Below are 16,502 nucleotides of genomic sequence, written 5' to 3'. Positions count from 1 at the left end.
ATTTTCCGCTCTTTTTCTCTCCACGCTTCCAATGACATCCTTCGTGAATTCCGCGTATTTCAAGAATATCAAGGTTTCACAAATTTAGGAAGACTAAATTTACATTAGAAAATTGGAAGCTGCACTCATTCATTCTACACGAGTTTGTGGATTTTCATTTTGCCAGAATCGAGGGCCTCTGGCACGCAGAACACTGCGTTGTTGTTTTCCCCCATTCACCGATTCCTTCGATTTCACTTTCCTCTTGTTCAATGATTTCTTACAACTCGAGAATATCTCGCACAGAGTGGCTGTTCATTCGCACTAATCAATGACTAATTATGAACTTTTCGATTCATTCACTATCATCATTCAGGGAGTGTACTATAATCATTGAGAAAGCTGCGTGTTTCTAAATATCGTTATTTACACATGTAACGACTTTTGTAAATAATTCATATATATATATGCATAAATACAAATATAAATATATATATATATATATATATATATATATACATAGGAAGATACAAATGTATATATAATGATAACGCACATGAAAATGGATACAGTTTGTCCTTGTTGTACCGATATTGATATTAAACATTGTACTTGAAGAAAGAAACTTTTCACTATTAAAAGTTTCCTCGAGCAACTTATGCTGTATTCGATTAAATGATCAAGATTTCTTATTTCAACGATATCCTTTTAAATTCACTCTTTAGAAGATTGCATTGAAAGCATCGTGTTTCCATTGCATTGTCTCGAAACTTTACCAATTAAAACGTCTAATAAAAAGTGATTTTAGTATCGCGTTACGAACAATGAAAAGCCGAATGATTTTCGATAAATTCGTTCATAATCTGTCGTACGATGTTCAGCCCAGCTATAAATAGCAAGTATGTATGTAATAACGTTTATTATTAACAAAAAAATGCATAGAATAATATGAAATATTTAACACAAGTATTTACATACAATTTTTGTACTAATGTTGATCTTCTGTTGTACAATGTTGTACTAATGTTGAATTTTATAAAACGTGCACGTACAAAAATTACAAAAAGAGGATATACGGCGTAAGTTAAAATATACAGGAAATTATACGTGGTGGAATTTGATTTAAAACATCACTTTAAGGTACTATATCAACGAGATGAAATTCTTGTCACTTTTCTAAAATTGTTCTTTATATTTCCGTATCGTTGAGAGTGATATTGCTGAAATACAACTGCTTCGTTTCGTCCTCCATAACATTCCGCTTACTACGAAGGATATCTCAAAATCATGCCAACGGATATTTCTACATCTTGAAAAGAGAATTTTTATAGCAGAAAAGAGCATAGTATAAAATAGTGAAGTAGCAAGAAAGGTGACACGATTTTCCGTGTATTTCCTGACCGGTTTGTTAGAACTTTTTCCCTCGTAAGAAAAAGATGAAAAAATATATCTGTATGTACTTTTTATATAAACTGACCTTATCAGGGAGTACTAACTAACAGAATAGTTTAGAGTTTAAACTATCGAGTTACTAGACACGAGAGGGGAAAGGATACTTAAATTTTTATAGTATTTGTATAGTATCGTAAAATTGTTAGTTTGATATGTAATTGTAATGCGACAATTACCATGGATCTACCTTTTTATACTCCTTCGTACTTGCCAGATAGTCTCATCAAGAGAAAAGCGCCGATCGCTTGAAGGATCTTTGAGGATCTATTAAGAGTCTTCACTTAAGATTAGATGTACTATTGGTGTGAAATCGATAAATAAGGTGTACAACGCTTGCACAAAGCTGCTTGATAGTAATAACGATGGAAATGAAAAATGTGCTCAAGAAATATTTCAGCAGTAAAGATCTCTTTTATGTTCAATTTCAACGTTGTCCACTATTCTCTCTTTTTCGCTACGAATTATCTGCTCATTGAGATATCAATGTATACATTTTTTAAAAGGAAAATTAACGAGGTTTCAAAAAAGCAAAAACCGCCCAAACAATAGGGAAATTAGCAATTGACGCAAGAGAAATTCGAGCAAAGTCACGAACGTAGCATAGTTTCATATTTAAGTTATTTTATTCAATTTTTATGTTCATCAACATGGAGTATTTTCGTCCTAACAGATGGATACATCTGAGCAAAGAGAAACACAAGCTAGTTTTGGATCTTGTGTTATGATTCAGCGACTTTGTTTGCAAGAGCTCGATTTAAAGCGAAAGAAAAAAAATATACGTGAATTAACGAGAGGCAAACTATTTGGTGATAAGCCATGGAGAATCTTAAATTTGGAAATTGCCCTGCTGCAAGTCGTTCTCGGTAGCTCGCTTTCCTTTCCTTGCTGCTACATTCCTGGAGTTGGCCGATGGTAGGCAATCTATAATTCACTTTAGCCGTATTTCGAGTTTAAAAGTGAAAAATGTTGCAGTATCGTTGCAACGAGGTGCTTCGTTTCACCAGCGGAATTAATGTTCTCGTTCGAAATTTGTCTGCTCCTTCGATTTTTCTCTTTTGTTTCATATTGTTTTTTTCTTGCGTGTTCTTCAGGTAAGCAGCGTGAAACTCTGGAAATCGAGGGTAATCGCAGTTCCTTCCTCTCCGCGAAGAGCGATCGTCGCAATAAGCCGAATCACAACTTTTCAACATTTCCAATCTTCTCCCGGTGAGTCCACACCTTTTCTATTTCATCTCCTACGAAATATCCTTCTCATTTTTCCCGTAGACTTGGAGAAATCGGCTCGCTTTTTAAATGATCCAAATAAGTTGCTTAACATTGGTATATTTTTCGGTTACTGTTAGTCCGAGGCGGCAATTTTCCCTCGAAAAGACCTGAAACAGTTCAGAATTAATTTTCACGCCTTCGCTCGTGTCGAGGATAATTTTTCAACTAGTCTTCTCGAGGGATCGCTCGATATATAGACAAACGGGATCAATTCCATCTTGGCTGGTTCCCTTTCCTTTCCTAGCTGGTTTCCATGAAGGAAAGGATTTTAATCGTGAATAGCGTCGTGAAGATCGTTTTTTTCTCGTGATATTTACACGCGCAAAGGATAAGGACGGCGTGGTCGGACTGCAAAGTGTCCCCTGAAAACCAAAATAGAGAACTAGGAGCTTAAAACGAACTCGAATTAGTGACGGTCGACGATTTGGAGCTCGTTTCTCTTTCTCTCGTTTCCTTCCTGCTCTTGGTTTTCCCTTTACGTTCTTTTTTCAACGAAACATTTGGCCAACGCGAAAGGAAGTTCTTTTACGTCGTTCCACGGACTTCAAGCGATTTTTACGTATCCGTGGACCAACTGTTAAACAGTTTCTTTAATTTCGACGCTTGGAATTTTTAATTAACACGCCACCTCAATCAAATCCGTTGACGTCGAGCATTTTACCTTCTCGAATTTTACTTTTCGAATCTCTCCTCCCTTGCATTTATATTATAGTTTTATCGATCGAAAGCGATACACAGTGGTGGTGTTCTCGATGAATTTCGTTCTTCATAACGAGAATCGTTTGTCATCGGATTCCATTGAACGTCAGTAGCGCTCGATTCACTGATCTCCCATTGTCGCGAGCAGATAAAAGCGCGATATGTCCAGACGAGAAAGGGAATTGTTGTTTCTTCCACGAGCAAAGTTGAAATCCGATTAAAAGCTTCGCAGTAGGAACATCGTCGGCGACGGCAAACTCTCTGGCTACATCCGGGCAACATTTTCTCGGCTGATATCGAGTCAGCTACTCTTCGATCCTTGATCTGGTAGGATCAACAGAAATTAAGGAGGCAGGATTATCTGATGGCAACAAGGCCGTATCCTCGCCGGCCATTTTTGTGGAAACATTGAAAACGGGCCAAGAGGTCGACGTAAATGATGGACGAAACTTTTACTTTGTTGGACGGGGATCGCCTGAAACCCGATGAAACTTTTTAGATAAATCAATGGAAGGACAAAGAATAGTTTACCTATGTTTCTTCGATGTTATTGTAATTCAACTTCTTAAAAGTCGTCGTTCCGTCGATCTTCGACGACGGTGAAGTTTGATCGTTAACTTCTGGAGAAAAAAATAAGAAAAGAAGAAAAAAAAAAAAAAAACAGCAGAGCGAAATGCCGTGCAAGGATTCGTTTTCACGAGGCCGGACAAAGAATTAAACGGAGGCTTAAAGAGTTCGTGAGGTACGCCGGAAACCGGAGAAAGCGCGAACTCAGGTCCACTTAAGCGGACGTTACACTTCGTGCTAGAGGATATGCACTTGCGTTTTGAGGTTGCACACTTTCGCACGTTCATTAGCGTCGTCAGTTTACCTGCCGGCGAGGCATACATCACTCGTTTCGTCTTGGACAACCCGAAGTGGTTTCAGGACGTTCACGACAGACTTTGCTCCCTTCTCCCTTTTCGACGCGTAGCCATTAGCAGGTTCCACTTCTTCGTATTCTGTATGACTCGCAGTCATCTCCCAGCTTGATTACGTTGCGTCGTTTGCACTTTGTCACAGGTTCAACTCGAAAACGTTCGATCCATGACGTAACTATTAGTTTTGGCTTTCTGGGTTAGTTTAGCATCTATATTTCATGCATCGAGAAAAATAAGAGTTGGAAAATCTATAGCGTGCCCGGTGGAAAGTAATACGAGCCTTTTGAATAATTTCTAGATTAAATGAACTGTCAGTATTAAGTACCAGTATTCATATGAAACGGTGGCAACGTATTTCGCCTGTCACCGTAATACGAGCCTCATTGAAAAACGAGGAAACAGAAGCTGCGGAAATGAATGAAAATTCAAAGCGCGTTACAAGAACTGGCTGGCTAATCGTCGCAAATATGACGCCAGTATTTGCATATTCGGGACAAGCTGGTTATCAGCTGGCCGTGTCCTGGTACTCGTGAGATTATTCACTCGTGATTTTGCGCGAATATTCAGGCATCACCGAATAATCGTGACATCGTACCGTATCACAAAGGGAATGACGATGGGATGACGGTCCCCTTTTATGGATTTTCCAGGTTCAATTAACGTTAAGGAGTCGGTTACGGTGAACCGTATAGAATACGGCCAAGGAAGAGTTAGGAAAAGATCCCGACTGCCACCGTCTTACCGCAGGTAAACGGTATAAGTTTAGCCGATAATAAAAATCTCAGAGAAAACTAGAGGAAACGGGGGTAAGAAGTTCGGTGTGAGGCGTTTTTCCAAGAGGAAAGCTGGAAGATTAGGGTTTGAGTGCGGCAATAACAAGGCGCGACAAAATAAGAGAAGAGGCAGCGTAAAAACAGCAGAAAGCACGGAGGGAGAGCTGGAACGAAGGAGGGCCGTCTAAGCTGAAACCGGAAAAGCAGCGGCGAGCAAAAAAAGTGGAGAAGCAACGGAAGGGAGGAAGAGAAGCGAGTGGTAGTGACGTGAAACTCTGGATCTTAAGGAGAAGCGGAAGAAACAAGGGGCACGATAGGCGCGAGCAAGAGATGGAATACGAAATGGTGACTGTGGAGAATGCGGTAAAGGGGAGAGGAAAACCGTGTAGAGCGGAGAAGAAAATGGGGCTAACGCGTAATTGGTTGCAGCATGAAGATTCCGTACGTGCTACGGAAGAAAATAAGCTACGGCCTAAACGGAAAGATACAAGTGGGTATGTAATGTAATCAAGCGTTTACAAGCATACAAACTATTACGAAGATAGAATCTAACAGCGAAGAGAACGATTTCGATTAACTTCTAATTTAACATGTACAGTGTACGTATAGGAAGGACAGGTGGAGGAGGTCGCGCGTTCGAGGAATTGGTGTAAAGTTGGAACGCGCAGGGGGGCAAATTAAGATCGTGGAATTATTGGACGTCGGTCGCGCGAACAAGGCCGGAGCATGCGTAGCCCCATAAACCTACATTTAAATTCAATCGCAAGGGAGAAGCGGCGAAGCGAAAGGTTCGCGAGGCATATCCCTTGACGCGCGCATACGCGCAGCCAACGAACACACGGCGAGAGTCGAAGAAGAGAAACGGCGATGGAATCAAACAAACGAATAAACAGATATCCGAGAATTTGTCGAAAAGAGAAGGGTAACGAAAGCAGGTAAGGTAAGCCGTGGGAAGAAGAGAGGGGTGTGGATAAGTTGAAAGAGGAAGAACCTGGGGATTCGGGAAGATAGGCAAAGACGGGGAACGGCGAGCAGAGTGGCAAAGCAGAGTGGCGAAGTAGAGTGGTGGAGCAGAGGCGAGGGTGGCGTAAAGGATAGAGGGAGGGATGACGTCATAGTTGAGGGTTGCCCGGGCAACGGGGAAGCGGTTCGCCGCCGCGTCGGGACACCGTCGTGCGTCGCCACCGCCGCCGCGACGTAAAAATCAATTTGGACCTTGGCTAGGTGACCGTTCGCTCGGCGCTGCGTCGCGGCTGCTCCGGCGGCTCGAGGCTCGAGAGCAGCACGCTTCCCTTCCGGAGCTGCCGGTCACCTCGCCACCGAGTGAGTGAGCGAGCGAGCGAACGAGCGAACGATCGAGCAAGCGAGCGAGCTAGCTAGCTAACGACCAACCGACCGACCGACTGACTGACTAGCCGACCGACCGACCGACTAGCCGACCGACCGACCGCCTGACCGATACCGCACCGCGAGCAGTAGCTCAGTCGCGAGTCGTCAACCGAGCGGGTACGCCAGACGGTAGAGAACGCGTCTGCCAGCGAGCGTGTACGCTGACGCGCACACTTACACTTGTCGCACGCGGCCGACCGACCACACTCTCTCTCCGTTCTCCTATCTCGACGCTCTTCGATCATATCCGACGTCTGTGCGTTCACGCGGACAATGATCCATGAGGGGAAGATTCGCATCTCGCTACGCTGACGAGCATCGCCGCGGTTGCAGCCTGTTTCAACGTTTATCCTGCGGATCTTTTTCCAGCGGGTGCACGCTGCACGAAGCCGGGCGAGCGTAGTTTTGTGCGCGAGGATGATGAAACGACACGAGTGGACAATACGAACCACATCGAGGGAGTTTGAGCAGTTACGCTTCGAGGAACGTTTGTAAACAGAGAGAAGAGAAGCTCCGGCCGGGTTGTTCCGGTCGAACGAGGAGGGTCGCGGGAGCACCGGCTTCCTGATCTTCCTCCTAACGTAAACTGTTCTGTGCCGTTCCATAACCAGCGGTGTGTCGATCGAGGGCATATCGTCGAGAAGGGCGGAAAAAACGGACCAAAGATTTGGAGCAGGTAGCATTTTTCAAAGGGAAGAGACGAGTGGTTCTCGGGCGAGACGAGTGGTTCTCGGGCGAGACGAGTGGTTCTCGGGCGAGACGAGACGCTCTCGAAAGTTTCCCGGTTTTTTTCGTGGTCGAACACTCGAGGGATGAACGAGTGGCGTGGAAAAGACAGATCGGTCGTGGAAGCGTCGAAATCGCGACGAAAATCATGGCTGATCGAGCGGTCAGAGTAGTAACGGTTTTACGTTAAATCAGGAGGCTGTGTGCTTTGTAGAGCTGTGGTGTCACGAGGAAGGAGCCCACGGTGTGACGCATGCGACGTGCCGTCTATCGCGAGAGCTGTGCGTCGTGGAAAACATCTGCGCGACCGGTGAAGCTTTTAACTCGTGTGCCTCCCCGCTCTGACGTATTACGTCGACGAACGGAACCAGCGTGGTCCTTGCGTGCTGTGTGATCCGCAACGGGCCTCGAGCGAATAAAAAAAGCTTGCGCGTGCCGAGAACGATACAGGCTGAATCAGCACGGCCACGCACTGTTCGCTGACCGTTTCGCGGACTATGCTCGAGAATCGCTCGAGACCAGTTCCGTTCGCGAGTCACTTCGGGGAAACCGCGAAAATATTCTAATCGTTGCTGGACGTTGAAAGCCTTCATTCGCGATCGAACGTTGGTCGTTGAAGAGTTTTCTTTCTACATTCGGTTCGGTGTTCGAATTCATTCCTTTTAAAACGTTCATATCGACGACACTACAACTTGAAGAATCGAACGCGTGTTATTTTTGCCAAAGATTGGTACAACCGGCAGAAGACGGAAAGAAGGTGACATCGTTGTGCAGTTTCGGTTTCTTTTGGATGAAAAGGATAAGCAACGATGATCCGGTTGATGAGAATTAATTGACAAAGAAAGATAGAGATAGATAGATAAAGAGAGAGAGGAAGAGAGAGGGAGAAAAAGAGAGAGAGAGAGTGTGTTTAGCCAACACGGGGAGTTTCTACTTGGAAGGTTTGCATCGATCACACTCGACGCAACAACGCGTCCGGTACGCGTTGGGTTCGAGAAGCTGTCGTGAATTCATTAAAATATCACGCTTCGTCGGTCGCCGCGTGGTTCAAACGAGAATGTTGCAGAGTACGTGGCTGGGCCTCGATAGGCAGTTTCACGCGTGAATGAAAGTAGAAAGAGTCGCTCTGTTTTGCACAGCACTCGCGACCTCGACAATGTAGCAGAATCGTTTCGATGATTCTCGAGGATACTCTGGAGCAAGAGTCGGATCGTAGCTGTTAATTCGATACTACACGTTGCACGCCAGGATAAGAGACGAGGAAGAACAGGTGGAAGATCTTGTGCTCGATACCGATCTCGACTTTGTCGGAGAGAGAAAGAGGGAAACACGCAGAGAAACGAGTACTAGGCGGAAACTCTCGGTATCGATGATGGTGGAAGGCAAGTTGCCAGGAGACGATTGGTTGTCGTGGTGCTTGCGTTTCTCTGGTACGAGCTGCTCTTGCTAATATCGCGAGTCAAGTGGCAAGTAAACAAAACGATAAAAGCGAAGGAATGCCGAGATACGATGACGGACTTGGTGGTCGTGCACGATCTTAGGATCGCGGTGCCGTTGTCGGCGTCGTCGTCGTCGTCGGCGTCGTCGTCGTCGACACGTATCTGGTGGGAACGCCGCCGGTGTTGCACGATCAGCTAATACAGATAGATAGATCGTTCGAATCGCGACAGGCCTCGAGCACGACCGGCTGCGCTAGGAGATTGTCGAGGACTTTTTAACTCGAACGATCCGTCGAACGAAAGCTTCGAGGAATTCCCTCTTCTGTTGGTTCAGCTCGAGGACGAGCTATCACTTTTCCTCCGGCAATTCCACCCAGTTGAGCTTTAGCCGGATTATTTCTTCAGACGGATCGAGAAGTAGAATTCGCGAGGAACACGCGAAGAACAGCGATCGAGGAAAACACACGAATGCGATCAAGGTACAAGAACAGCGATAACCGAGGAAAACACCAACGCGGAGATATACTTGAAGAATGTAAGCCGTCGAATTACGAATATTAAGGCGGTATTCGGACATAAAAATCTTTATTCGTCGCTCGACGTGCGAATTGCTGTCGAAAACGCGTAAGCGCGTCTCATGAACAGAGTCCTTCTATATATAGTCGAAGTCGAGATAATCGTTCGCGAACTAATTGTTATGGCGAACTATCGAACAGTCCGGAGGTGAACGAGACTGAAGAAAATTGAAAAACAGTACGGCGAAGAAATTACATTAATAAAAATAATAACGATAGTAACAATAACAAATAAGGAGAAGAGATAAGAGGAGGGAAGAAAGGTGGACAAATTTAGCAAAGAGAAAGAAAACTATTCCACCTTCGAGCATGGCCTCGGTGGCAGCGTGGCTGCCATTCGCCCGTGCGGCGGCGATTGGTTGGGTGCCGATCGCGACACATCCACTGCCACCGCCGCCGATCCCCAAGGATCGTCGCAAGGCCGATGACGAAAAGCTGTTGATAAACGTGAGCGGCCGTCGCTTCGAGACTTGGAGGAACACCCTCGAGAAGTATCCGGACACTCTTCTCGGTTCGAACGAGCGCGAGTTCTTTTACGACGAGGAGAGCAAGGAGTACTTCTTCGACCGTGATCCAGACATCTTCCGTCACATACTCAACTATTATAGAACCGGTAAGCTTCACTATCCGAAGCACGAATGTCTGACGAGCTACGACGAAGAGTTGGCGTTCTTTGGTATCCTGCCGGACGTGATCGGCGATTGTTGCTACGAAGATTATCGCGATCGGAAACGGGAGAACGCGGAACGTTTGATGGATGACAAGCTGAGCGAGAATGGGGATCAGAATCTTCAGCAGTTACTCGACATCAGGCAAAAGATGTGGAGGGCATTTCAGAATCCACACATCTCGACGGCGGCTTTGGTATTTTACTATGTAACCGGTTTCTTCATCGCCGTGAGCGTGCTGGCGAACGTGGTCGAGACCGTGCCGTGCGGTAATCGTCCGGGACGCGCCGGTACGCTTTCATGCGGCGAACGTTACAAGATCGTCTTCTTCTGTCTGGACACCGCGTGCGTCATGATATTCACCGCGGAGTATCTGTTGAGGCTGTTCGCGGCCCCGAGTCGGTGCAAGTTCGCGCGATCCGTCATGTCCATCATCGACGTGGTCGCCATCCTCCCGTACTACATTGGTCTCGGCATCACCGACAACGACGACGTATCCGGTGCTTTCGTTACGTTGCGCGTCTTCCGTGTGTTCCGGATCTTCAAGTTCTCCAGGCACTCGCAAGGTCTAAGGATTCTCGGTTACACCTTGAAGTCTTGCGCCTCGGAGCTTGGCTTCCTCGTCTTCTCCTTGGCCATGGCCATCATCATATTCGCCACAGTGATGTTCTACGCGGAGAAGAACGTCGATGGAACGAACTTCACCTCGATTCCTGCCGCATTCTGGTACACCATCGTCACGATGACTACCTTAGGGTGAGTTGTGATTTGCATTTCGCTTTTCTTCGGTTTAATGATCTGGCTTCCGAGTCAGCCACAGAAATTTATTTGTATCCTGTGGCAATTTAACCTGAACTCACGCGACGAGCGAAAATGTTTTCTCTTAACGCTCGCCAAAGATTTTACAATGTTAAGATCTAGTTTAGATACACCGCTTCTTACTTCCTTGACTTTTTGTTCTCGAGTCTTTCTCGTGCTTCCATGAAAATTCCGAGAAAAACAATGCGTCATATAATTTTTTGAGATAAGAATGTCTCGAATAACGAAACGTTAAAAGTAACATATCTCGACCTAATATGGAACTCTAACGTTATCGGGAATGTACGGAGTACCGAGATAGCCAGGGTAACTCGTAGCTCCGACTGGATATGTGTCGAATGAAACAGAAGTAACGGGTGCATCTGTGAAAGTAATTGGCTCCGTGTAAACCGCCCGAAGCTGGAACAAGTACCAGTCTCCAGTGATATTTTTAAACAGAGGTCGTTGTCGACCTTTTTACCTCGAAGAGCTACGCTGCTTTTTCTAAATATCTACAGTAAAGTAGAAGCACCGACCCCGAAAGTCTCGCTGACAATTTCTTCCACGTCTCTCGCGTTTTAACCCTTTCCGTTTTCGTCGTAAACTTATCTGCCTTCCTTTCCCTCCTTGGCTGTGAATTAAAGTGACCGATCCTTTCTGTGCTTTCTCAAACAATGTGACCACGAAACCGGGAAAATCCCGACTCTCGTGTTTGTTTTTAATCTCCCAAAAACGCTACCTCCTTCGCGAAAGGGAGAAGTTCGTTCTCTATCGCAAACTAAATTCAATTCTTTTTTATTTTTTCTTCGATTTCTCAGAGGCGTGTTTCTCCTTTTTTAGTCAGAATATTGCAGAGGGAGGAACAACGTGGTTTTTATAAAAGTTTGAACGTTGCGAATACAGCAGAATTGATAAAGGGCGTTTAAAAAATTCAACCATCTCTTTTTTCGGTTTTATTACCTATCGATGAATAATGTCTTGTTTTCCGTATAGCAGCTGAACCATCTTTCGCGTAATATAAGAAAAACTGGATATTTACGGGAAGCGACGGAACGATGAAAAAATTAGGGAATTTTCTCTCTACACCCAACAGATTCATACAGCCATTCGGAAATATTAACGTTCCCAGGGGATCAAACTCTATACGAATTCTCGATACAAATTTCGTCGCATTTCGTCGTCCCTCGACGACCCCCTGTATCGGAAATAATAACGTTAGGGGAATGACGACAGTAGGTATAGTGGAAAAATTCAGTCTGTTCGCTTCCGGAAAGGGACAACGTCCTATCTCTATCTTCCTCTATTTCCGACCGTCAAACGAAATCTATGTCAATGGTATTTTCATTTCGTTTTCGCACGGACAGCTGACAATCAGCGTAATCTTAGTCGCGCAGCGGGTGGTCTGGTTTAGGTGGTCTTGTCGTTCGTGCGAGAGCCAAATTCGTGTTCACGTCGTATGTTGAACGGAAAATGCTTCAGGCTGATCCCGTTGCTCGACTTTCATCCATCGTGATCCAATTTGAAATTTAGGAAGTGTAAAAAGGCTCCAATGAATCGGAGTGCTCTTTCGCAATTCTAACACCTCTCTGCCTCTCTCGAACAAGCGTTCGTTCGAGCCAACTATCCAGCCGTGGCTAGTCGTTTTAAAAAGTTACTGAGCCAAACTGCGTTTCCTCTGATCCACGATCACGCCGGCAGCATATATAGCCTCGTTGAGCTATGAAGTTTTTCAACGGCTACGAACAAGTTGATAGTTTCGATAACGAGATTCAGAATAGCCCGGATGAATAGATTTATCATTCGCGTGCAATCGTTTTGCGGCGAGATCGAAAGAAACAACAATGGACGGTTGATTAATCAATTTTTCCGATGGACGCAGATCGAGGAATGTATGTGGTTCATTAAAGGATAATCACGATTCATTATTGCACAGGTTAGGACGCGGCCATTCAGATACAAGCGTTCCATCGATGGAATTAATAATAGGCAGCGTTTTCACATTGTCCTCGTTAATTACATATTGCGATTTAGACTGCTCTCTGTCTTCTTCTTCGTCCGTCTCTTCGTTCTTGTCTCTCTCGAGTGCTCGTAGTTTCATTTACGCTTCAGCACGTTGCTTTTGATAATTTTAATCGCGCAAATCGTTAAATTGTCGCACGCGTTTAAATGCATAAAACACGACTGTTGAGAGAAATCGATTAGAACTCAGGTGTGATTCCGATTCTGATCGGATGGTTTTTTCCAATCTTCTCCTTCTTTCTTCCAGATCCGCGTCCGATATAAAACTTCGTTACATTCTACTGCGAATTAAAAAATATGTCTTGTCAATTAATTTCGTTTATATATACACTGGGTGACGAAATTTGATTTAAAGCAAAGTTGAACATCAAATACGTTAGACAGATGCAGGCTCTTATCGCGAGTTCCGTTCTCAAGCGTACAGGTATGCTGGTTCGCTTTCAAATTGGCCGCAAAAAAAAAAAAAGAAAAGTTCGCCTTCGAAAGCTGCGTCGTCGTTTGTTACACTCCGTTTATCCTTTCGACGTATTTTTCGATAAAACGTGAAAAGGGCGAACGAATACTCTGCTGACTGAAATTACTGGGGCATCGCGAGAGAAAAATACAATGCCTCTGTTGCTACTGTAAATATTTTTCGGTTTAAATAAACTAAATGACTATGTCTTGGGAAACAAGAACGTTAGAGGAAAGGTGGAAACAATAAATGGAACGTAATGCTACGGAAAAAGATTTTATGTATTACCATTGCGTATAAATTGGATTTCAGTTTGAATGTAAATTCGAGTTTGGATGTGAATTCGAGTTTGAATGTTTGAATTTCGATTATTTCAATTCGAATGTTTGAATAAAAATAAAAATTCGAGTGGAAATATAATCGTCGATTAGAAGAAACTGACTGCTGAATGTCGGTGCATACTTATTTGCTGTGAACTCACGATCGATCGTGAGCTAACGTCGCCAGTTTTTTCCTATGTCAGCGGCAATCGCCTCTCAGCTTGCGTGTCCAGGCTAGTCCAGGTCGGTTCCTTCAAACTTTAACGAGAAGGATCAACAGGTGCCTCGAGGATTTCTCTAGCAGTCTTCTAACGCGATACTTTTCAAATCTATTTGAACGCCAGACAAATGGTCGTTGTATCGAAATTCCTACCACGACTGGTTTACTGTATCGAACTTCCATTCCTATTAACTGGTAGGATATACCGCCAGTTCGACGATTGACGATGCTTTTAGTCTGACTGAGAACTTAGATAAATCTTCGATTATACGTTACAGTTTCCCGCGTTTCGATAAGTGCCAAAAAAGAGAAAGGTTGTCGTTTGATGATGAAAATATCAAGCCACGGTACCCATAAATTTCCATCTCCGATATTAATTTACGTTTCTCATGGAACGCAGTTTGGCTCTTTGCATCGCGCTATTCATTCAGCTTTGGCTTTTCAAGCTCGCTTTCGAACAGAATCTGGGATCGCTGTTCGAGTTCCATTACGGTGGTATGTTAATTAAGTTTTGTATGTTGCCATAGACAAAGTTCCATGCTTGCTCAGTATCCCTGTAGCTACCTCTTTTTTTTTTCTTTTTGAAGAATATCTAAATTTTATAATATAAATAGCGTCGCACTTTTTTCATACTTTCAATGCAGTACGTTTCTTTCCTATCGTTTTTGTTCTTTTCGCTTTATAACGTAGCCGAGTCCTCTTTGCCATAAAACGAACAATACTTACTCTTGAAATCTCGTTTCGTACATTTTCTTTCGCGTGGCCCATTTTTTCGAAGAAGTCGGTGATATGACATGCGCGAACGTATCAGGAAGAAAGTAAAAAGAAACGAGCCATTGAAGCTGAAACATCTCTTTTCACCTTGGTTTGCCAATTTTCTTCTCACCTCGTCTCAGTCACTGTTCCCCTTTCCAAATCAACGAAATTCTCTCCTCCGTTATCTGCAGCCTCCAATTTTCGCACGGTCGAAAATAACGAAAAGCGAAAAAACATGCAAAAATTGCACAACTTCGGTCGGGCCAGTTACTTCTGTAACTGTACGCTGCGGTGGTGCAACGTCGCGCGTGCATTGCGTACAATTCATGCAGTTCACGTCACAGAAAAGGGAAAGGTTATCTCGTTCCCGTGAAAAAATGTGCATCCTTTTTGAAGAGCGGAAAACGCGGTAGAAAGTACGAGTCATTGGAAACTAGCACAAAATGTTACTACAGAGAAGACGATACGAATGGTAAAACGGTGAAGGTGAAATTATTATTTTTAAAAGAAGATATTTGTTTGCTTGACGCGAGCCTACGAGTTCGTATTTCGTATCGAACCAGTGTATAAAAAGATGAGTTCTGGAAACAGATTTGTATACGATGCGCTCCATATTTGACGATGCGCGAAAGAATTTCGAATTTTCTGCATCGCGTGCGAAACTTTGGAGCAACGTTGTTGAAACGAATATATCTCATGGAATAAAATATTGCGCGGTTTTTGTTAAACGAAAAACACACTTATGCAATTTTTCGAACCTTGATCATTTTTTTCAGATTTTTTTAAAACAATTCTGTATCGAATTTTGTACGTTGCTATTCGTTAGTAACGAACTGTAATAGTTCGTTCGATTTCGTAGCAGGCACAGCTGTTTTATTTCGATAAACACGAGTATGCTTCTCGTAGTTGGCATTTTTATCGGTTGCGAACGTGGATAAAGGAAGTTGTTTCGGAAAAAGTTCACACGACGAGGCATTAAGGGATTTGTGGGACAATCAACTCCGTCTCGTAAAAGGAAGAAAAACTACGGTTAGCTTCGACTTTCCCAGCTATTTTCCTCCTGGATATAGATATCCAAACGCGCAGTTTGTACTCGTTTCGAATCGCCAGCCGATTTTAGAACCTCGTGGCCGATTCAATCACGGATTCGTCTATCGGTCAATCTTCCACCGATAGCTTCGATCGTAACCGATTTAACTTTCTGGATGAGAACTCCTTAAATCGTAGCACTGTTCGTTTTACGTGCAACGAATATGTTTGTAGCGAAGTCGTGAACGTTGAGAATCGACGAGCTTCGCTCCGCTTCGATGTAACTTCCTTTTAAATAACGAATAAAAGGAAGAAAGCAAAAGAAAAAAAAAGAAGAGAAAGAGCACGTTCTATCGTTTCCTGTTGTCGATGCACGCCTGTTTCGTGTAATTTATCGAACTTCCGGATACCATGCTGGACGGAAATGGTTGGAAAACGTGTGCGGTTTTCGTCTCGAAATATAGCTATGATTTTTTAATCGAGCACGAACAAGTTCATCGCACATCGAAGCACGTATTCGTAGAAATCGGTTTCTGGTGCAAGTTTTCTCGCACGTAAAGCTTGATAAAGTTCAATTTTATTGATCTAGACCAGACGGCGTTTAATCCTACCTAGCGTGGTATACGATTTAACGTAAATCCGTGGTTTTATGAAACGTGATAAGGGATCGTTAACAAACTTTCAATATTTCATACACTTCAATGTCAGAAGCATAATCTCCATTGGCGCAAGAAAAATTATTTTGCTAAATAATATATGGCGGTGTAGTGGAACACGAGGATCGTCCCAAAATTACGCTGATACGAGATTTTCCCTGTTATTTCCTCTCAATAACCCGCCTCGGAAGATTTATCACGCTTTCATCGCGACGTGGAGAGACAGGCAGACATCAGCAATTCGAATTGAAACAGGGAGATAGGAGGACAGAAAGAGAGAGAGAGATAGAAAGAGAGGGAGAGGGTGGGGAGGAAGAGTAACGATTAGAGGAGCGAGATAGACGAGGAAAAACAAAATTTTTAC

The 16,502-nt window shown here is 43.9% G+C and overlaps 1 protein-coding gene across 6 annotated transcripts in view; it reads left to right on the top strand.

Annotated features, from left to right (window-relative positions):
* The first annotated feature begins 6,355 nt into the window (after positions 1-6,355).
* Shal (potassium voltage-gated channel protein Shal) overlaps positions 6,356-16,502 on the top strand; it is a 116,677-nt gene continuing 106,530 nt past the window's right edge. For 3 of the 6 annotated variants that reach the window (XM_033332688.2, XM_033332692.2, XM_033332695.2), the window contains exon 1: positions 6,356-10,642. In XM_033332688.2, the coding sequence (XP_033188579.1) occupies positions 9,528-10,642 (1,115 nt within the window). In that variant the 5' untranslated portion in view covers positions 6,356-9,527. The remainder of the gene's footprint in view (positions 10,643-16,502) is intronic. The other 3 variants (XM_033332691.2, XM_076619738.1, XM_033332696.2) reach the window with 2 other exon arrangements.

The sequence above is a fragment of the Bombus vancouverensis genome, chromosome 7 (genome assembly GCF_051014615.1).
Source record: "Bombus vancouverensis nearcticus chromosome 7, iyBomVanc1_principal, whole genome shotgun sequence".
Classification (NCBI taxonomy): domain Eukaryota; kingdom Metazoa; phylum Arthropoda; class Insecta; order Hymenoptera; family Apidae; genus Bombus; species Bombus vancouverensis.
Note: the sequence above shows the minus strand (reverse complement) of the source record. Positions and strands in the feature narration are given on the sequence as shown.